Source organism: Somniosus microcephalus, unplaced genomic scaffold (genome assembly GCF_052327205.1).
Source record: "Somniosus microcephalus isolate GS21.2 unplaced genomic scaffold, FLI_Smic_1.0 unresolved_chr9, whole genome shotgun sequence".
NCBI lineage: Eukaryota > Metazoa > Chordata > Chondrichthyes > Squaliformes > Somniosidae > Somniosus > Somniosus microcephalus.
Genome location: NW_028225187.1, coordinates 19,598,433 through 19,605,452, shown reverse-complemented (window position 1 = coordinate 19,605,452; position 7,020 = coordinate 19,598,433). Strand labels below are relative to the sequence as shown.

Sequence of the window (7,020 nt, the reverse complement as noted above, 5' to 3'; positions counted from 1 at the left end):
TGTCCTTGTACACCGGTCACTGAAAGCAAACATGCAGGTGCAGCAAGCAGTTAGGAAGGCAAATGGTATGTTGGCCTTCATTGCAAGAGGATTTGAGTACAGGAGCAAGGATGTCTTACTACAGTTATACAGGGCCTTGGTGAGACCACACCTGGAGTACTGTGGACAGTTCTGGTCTCCTTACCTAAGAAAGGATATACTTGCCATAGAGGGAGTGCAGCGAAGGTTCACCAGACTGATTCCTGGGATGGCAGGACTGTCGTATGAGGAGAGATTGGGTCGACTAGGCCTTTATTCACTGGAGTTTAGAAGAATGAGAGGGGATCTCATTGAAACGTACAAAATTTGGACAGGGCTAGACAGACTGGATGCAGGGAGGATGTTTCCTCTGGCTGGGGGGTCTAGAACGAGGGGTCTCAGTCTCAGGATACGGGGTAGGACATTTAGGGACTGAGATGAGGAGAGGTTTCTTCACTCAGAGGGCGGTGAACCTGTGGAATTCTCTACCACAGAAGGCTGTGGAGGCCAAGTCACTGAATATATTGAAGAAGGAGATGGATAGATTTCTAGACACAAAAGGCATCAAGGGGTATGGGGAGAGAGCGAGAACGGTGATGCATTTTGGGAGAACTGACAAGGCAAGGGAGTACACAATGAACGGTCGGACCCTTGGAAGGACAGAGGATCAGAGGGACCTTGGTGTGCATAGAAACATAGGAGATAGGAGCAGGAGTAGGCCATTCGGCCCCTCGAGCCTGCTCCGCCATTCAATGTGATCATGGCTGATCATCCAAATTCAGTACCCTGTCCCTGCCTTTTCCCCATACCCCTTGATCCCTTTAGCCTCAAGAAATATATCCAACTCTTTCTTGAATATATTTAATGAACTAGCCTCCACCACCCTCTGTGGCAGAGAATTCCACAGGTTCACCACTCTCTGGGTGAAGAAATTCCTCCTCATTTCAGTCCTAAATGGCTTACCCCTTATCCTTAGACTATGACCTCTGGTTCTGGACTCCCCGGCCATCAGAAACATCCTTCCTGCATCTAGTCTGTCCAGACCTGACAGAATTTTATAGGTTTCGATGAGATCCCCTCTCATTCTTCTAAACTCCAGTGAGTATAAGCCTAATCGACACAATCTCTCCTCGTACGTCATTCCTGCCATCCCAGGTATCAGCCTGGTGAATCTTCGCTGCACTCCCTCCATGGCAAGAACGTCCTTCCTCAGGTAAGGTGACCAAAACTGCACACAATACTCAAGGTGCGGTCTCACCAAGGCCCTGTATAACTGTTGCAAGACATCCTTGTCCCTGAAGGCAGCAGGACAGGTAGATAAGGTGGTTAAGAAGGCATATGGGATACTTGCCTTCATTAGCCGAGGCATAGAATATAAGAGCAGGGAGGTTATGATGGAGCTGTACAAAACACTAGTTAGGCCACAGCTGGAATACTGTGTGTAGTTCTGGTCGCTACACTATAGGAAGGATGTGATTGCATTGGAGAGGGTGCAGAGGAGATTCACCAGGATGTTACCTGGGCTGGAGCGCTTCAGCTATGAAGAGAGACTGGACAGGCTGGGGTTGTTTTCCTTAGAGCAGAGAAGGCTGAGGGGGGGCCTGATTGAGGTGTACAAAATGATGAGGGGCATAGATAGGGTGGATAGAAAGGAACTTTTCCCCTTAGTAGAGGGGTCAATAACCAGGGGGCATAGTTTCAAGGTAAGGGGCAGGAGGTTTAGAGGGGATTTGAGGAAAAACTTTTTCACCCAGAGGGTGGTTGGAATCTGGAACTCACTGCCTGAAAGGGTGGTAGAGGCAGGAACCCTCACAACATTCAAGAAGCATTTAGATGAGCACTTGAAACGCCATAGCATACAAGGCTACGGACCAAGTGCTGGAAAATGGGATTAGAATAGACAGGGCTTGATGGCCGCGCGGACACGACGGGCCGAAGGGCCTCTTTCTGTGCGGTACAACTTTACGACTCTATAGAGGAGCAGGCTCGAAGGGCCGAACGGCCGACTCCTGCTCCTATTTTTCTATGTTTCTTTAAAGCCAGGCTCATGCTGTACTCCCGCTGGCTTTAAGACCCTGTAGGAAACCTGGGAGAGCGGAGTCTGAACACTTCCTGGGGCAAGTGTTAAGAGAGTGAGAGAGAGAGAGAGAGAGAGAAAGAGGCCCGGTTGGCTTCGGATGACAGAGGTCAGGGTTCAGGGGAAAGGATTTCTCAGCCTCACAGGCTTCCCGTGGGGAGATCCGAAGGCAGGGCCGAGACTTGTGTGTGGGGGTGGAACTGCACATCGTGGACATCGAGCCACACAGGGACACCGGGCCGGCAGACAGAGCAGATGCCGAGAGCTCCTCCGAGAGGGCGAGTCAGAGCAAGATCGGAGACTGAACGAGCCCAGGAATCAGCCTTAAAAGAAGCAGGGCACTTCGATCAAGAGCATCTGCTTTATTGACTTCGATACAGGGAGAAATATCGGCCCCAGGACACCGGGGAGAACGCCCCCCCCCCCCCACTCCCTGCTCTTCTTCGAAACACTGGCCCCTGGGATCTTTTACGTTCAGCTGAGTGGACAGATGGGGGCCTCGGTTTAGCATCTCATCCCGAAAGACGGCACTCCCTCAGTACTGGCACCGGGGAGTGTGGGCCTGGATTATGGGGCTCGAGTCCTAGAGTATATACATCTACCTCCGACAGTGCAGCGCTCCCTCAGTACTGGCACCGGGGAGTGTGGGCCTGGATTATGGGGCTCGAGTCCTAGAGTGCATACATCTACCTCCGACAGTGCAGCGCTCCCTCAGTACTGGCACCGGGGCGTGTGGGCCTGGATTGTGGAGCTCGAATCCTAGAGTATATACATTTACCTCCGACAGTGCAGCGCTCCCTCAGTACTGGCACCGGGGAGTGTGGGCCTGGATTATGGGGCTCGAGTCCTAGAGTATATACATTTACCTCCGACAGTGCAGCGCTCCCTCAGTACTGGCACCGGGGAGAGTGGGCCTGGATTATGGAGCTCGAGTCCTAGAGTGCATACATCTACCTCCGACAGTGCAGCGCTCCCTCAGTACTGGCACCGGGGAGTGTGGGCCTGGATTATGGGGCTCGAGTCCTAGAGTGCATACATCTACCTCCGACAGTGCAGCGCTCCCTCAGTACTGGCACCGGGGAGTGCGGGCCTGGATTATGGGGCTTGAGTCCTAGAGTATATACATCTACCTCCGACAGTGCAGCGCTCCCTCAGTACTGGCACCGGGAAGTGTGGGCCTGGATTATGGGGCTCGAGTAACTGGATTGGGGACTCGAAACCACAACTTTCTGATTCAGAGGCAAGAGAGAAAGCGAGAGAGAGAGAGAGACACTCACTGAGGGGAGATGGCTGGCTCGCTGTCGGAGGCCAGCGCAAGGCCGGGCGGCCCCGAATCCGATCCCGGGCAGGCCTTGCCCGCCGCCGCCGCGGAGGAGCGGCGCTTCAAGTGTTCCGATTGCGGCAAGGCCTTCAAGCTCTCCACCAACCTCCTGCTGCACCGCGTCACCCACACGGGGGAGAAGCAGTTCAAGTGCGGCGTGTGCGGCCGGGAGTTCAACCACACGTCCAACCTGCGGCGGCACCAGCTGACCCACGCGGCCGGGGAGCCGGCCTTCGCCTGCCGGGACTGCGGGCGGGCCTTCCGGCGGGCGGCCGGCCTGCGGCTGCACCAGCGCATGCACACGGGGGAGGCGCTCTTCGCCTGCGAGGCCTGCGGCAAGGGCTTCAACCACCGCTCCAACCTGGCCCGGCACCGGCGCAGCCACACGGGGGCGCGGCCCTTCGCGTGCGCCGGCTGCGACAAGCGCTTCGCCAGCACCAGCCAGCTGCTGAGCCACCAGCGCACGCACACCGGGGCGCGGCCCTTCCGCTGCGCTGACTGCGGCCGCGCCTTCACCCAGGCGGGCAGCCTGCAGCGGCACCAGCGGGCCCACGCCGGGGCGCGGCCCTTCGAGTGCGCCGCCTGCGGCAAGGGCTTCGCCGACGCCAGCCAGCTGCTCAACCACGGCCGCACCCACTCAGGCGAGAGACCCTTCCTCTGCCCCGACTGCCCCAAGGCCTTCGCCCAGCGCTCCCACCTCTGGAAGCACCGGCGGGCGCACGCCGGGGCGCGGCCCTTCGAGTGCGCAGTCTGCCGCAAGCGCTTCGCCGACAGCAGCCGCCTGCTGACCCACCAGCGCACCCACACGGGCGAGCGGCCCTTCCAGTGCCCGGCCTGCCCCAAGCGCTTCGCCGACAGCAGCCACCTGCTGGCCCACCGGCGGACCCACACCGGCGAGAGGCCGTTCCCCTGCGCCGAGTGCGGCCAGGGCTTCGCGGACCCGGGCAGCCTGCGCCGCCACCGGCGCACCCACACCGGGGAGAGGCCCTTCCCCTGCCCTGAATGCGGCAAGCAGTTCACCCAGGCCGGCAACCTGCTCCGGCACCGGCGGGGCCACTCGGGGGATGCGCCCTTCCGCTGCACCCGCTGCGGCAAGAGCTTCGCGCAGAAGCGCTACCTCGTCGCCCACGAGCGCGTGCACGCGGAGAAATAGAGCGGGCTGGCGCTCCAGCCCCGCCGCCACCTTCCCAGCGCGCGGGTTAGCGGGCAGGCACCGCGAGCAATTGGGAAGGCAAATGGCTCCTGGACCTTTATTGCAAGGGGTGGTTGGGTGAACCAGAGTGAGGAGGGAGCTGGACGGTATTGGTCACCAGGGTCACGGTGTTCACCGTTCCCGATCCATACGGGTCCCATGGGTTATCCACTTTGGACAGGTTGGGTGATTGGGCAGATGCAGTATAATGTGGATAAATGTGAGGTTATCCACTTTGGTGGCAAAAACAGGAAGGCAGATTATTATCTGAACGGCAATAGATTGGGAGAAGGGGAAGTGCAACGAGACCTGGGTGTCCTTGTGCACCAGTCGCTGAAGGTAAGCATGCAGGTGCAGCAGGCGGTTAAGAAGGCAAATGGTATGTTGGCCTTCGTAGCGAGAGGATTTGAGTACAGGAACAAGGATGTCTTGCTGCAGTTGTACAGGGCCTTGGTGAGACCACACCTTGAGTGTTGTGTGCAGTTTTGGTCGCCTTATCTGAGGAAGGATGTTCTTGCCATGGAGGGAGTGCAGCGAAGATTCACCAGACTGATACCTGGGATGGCAGGAATGACGTATGAGGAGAGATTGGGTCGATTGGGCTTATACTCGCTGGAGTTTAGAAGAATGAGAGGGGATCTCATTGAAACTTATAAAATTCTAACAGGACTGGACAGACTAGATGCAGGAAGGATATTCCCGATGGCCGGGGGAGTCCAGAACCAGGGGTCACAGTCTAAGGATAAGGGGTAAACCATTTAGGACAGAGATGAGGAGGAATTTCTTCACCCAGAGAGTGGTGAACCTGTGGAATTCTCTGCCACAGAAGGCAGTGGAGGCCAGTTCATTAAATATATTCAAGAAAGAGTTGGATATATTTCTTAAGGCTAAAAGGATCAAGGGATATGAGGAGAAGGCAGGGACAGGGTACTGAATTTGGATGATCAGCCATGATCTCATTGAATGGCGGAGCAGGCTCGAGGGGCCGAATGGCCTACTCCTGCTCCTATCTTCTATGTTACTGTGACACCTCGTGGGATGTGGTACTACATAGGTTACGGCTGCCAACTCTGCCTGTTGTGCACAAAAGGACTAAATCGCCACTCCCGCCACCGTTTGTGGGTCATAAATTCCACCCCCCCCCCCCCCGTTTTACGTCCCTCTCCCTCTCCGCAAACCTGGACCCATCCAGGTATACATCTCTCCCCTCAATAAAGGAAGGCAAATGGTATGTTGGCCTTTATTGCAAGGGGGTTGGTGCAACTGTAGAATGTCTCGCTACAGTTATACAGGGCTTTGGTGAGACCACACCTGGAGTACTGTGTGCAGTTTTGGTCCCCTTACCTAAGAAAGGATATACTTAAATGGTGCTAGATTGGGAAATGTTGATGTACAGAGGGACCTGGGTGTCCTTGTACACCAGTCACTGAAAGCAAACATGCAGGTGCAGCAGGCAGTTAGGAAGGCAAATGGTATGTTGGCCTTCATTGCAAGAGGATTCGAGTACAGGAACAAGGATGTCTTACTACAGTTGTACAGGGCCTTGGTGAGACCACACCTGGAGTACTGTGTACAATTCTGGTCTCCTTACCTAAGGAAGGATATACTTGGCATAGAGGGAGTGCAGCGAAGGTTCACCAGACTGATTCCTGGGATGGCAGGACTGTCGTATGAGGAGAGATTGGGGTCGACTAGGCCTGTATTCACTAGAGTTTAGAAGAATGAGAGGGGGGTCTCATTGAAACGTATAAAATCCTGACAGGGCTAGACAGACTGGATGCAGGGAGGATGTTTCCCCTGGCTGGGGGGGGTCTAGAACGAGGGGGGTCACAGTCTCAGGATACTGGGTAGGACATTTAGGACTGAGATGAGGAGAAATTTCTTCACTCAGAGGGTGGTGAACCTGTGGAATTCTCTACCACAGAAGGCTGTGGAGGCCAAGTCACTGAATATATTTAAGAAGTAGATAGATTTCTAGACACAAAAGGCATCAAGGGCTATGGGGAGAGAGCAGGAATATGGGATTGAGATAGAGGATCAGCCATGATCATATTGAATGGCGGAGCAGGCTCGAGGGGCCGAATGGCCGACTCCTGCTCCTAGTTTTCTACGAGTAAGGAAGCCTTGCTACAATTGTACAGGGCCTTGGTGAGACCACACCTGGAGTACTGTGCACAGTTCCTGGAACTCCCTCCCTATCAGCGCTGTGGGAGCACCTTCACCACACGGACTGCAGCGCTTCAAGAAGGCGGCTCACCGCCACCTTCTCGAGGGCAACGAGGGATGGGCAATAAATGCCGGCCATGCCAGCGACGCCCACATCCCGTGAATGAATTTAAAAAATATTAATTATTGTTCAAGAAGAAAGTAAAGTTGACAAATGTTTGAGGGGAAAATGTTTAAAGAGAGGAA

General features: G+C 55.4%; 1 protein-coding gene across 1 annotated transcript; it reads left to right on the top strand.

The window, feature by feature from the left end:
• The first annotated feature begins 2,166 nt into the window (after nucleotides 1-2,166).
• Nucleotides 2,167-6,421, top strand: LOC147084864 (uncharacterized). Its single transcript, XM_085979590.1, has one exon. The coding sequence runs from the start codon at nucleotides 3,382-3,384 to the stop codon at nucleotides 4,567-4,569; it is 1,188 nt and encodes a 395-aa protein (XP_085835716.1). The 5' UTR covers nucleotides 2,167-3,381; the 3' UTR covers nucleotides 4,570-6,421.
• The last annotated feature ends 599 nt before the right edge of the window (nucleotides 6,422-7,020 follow it).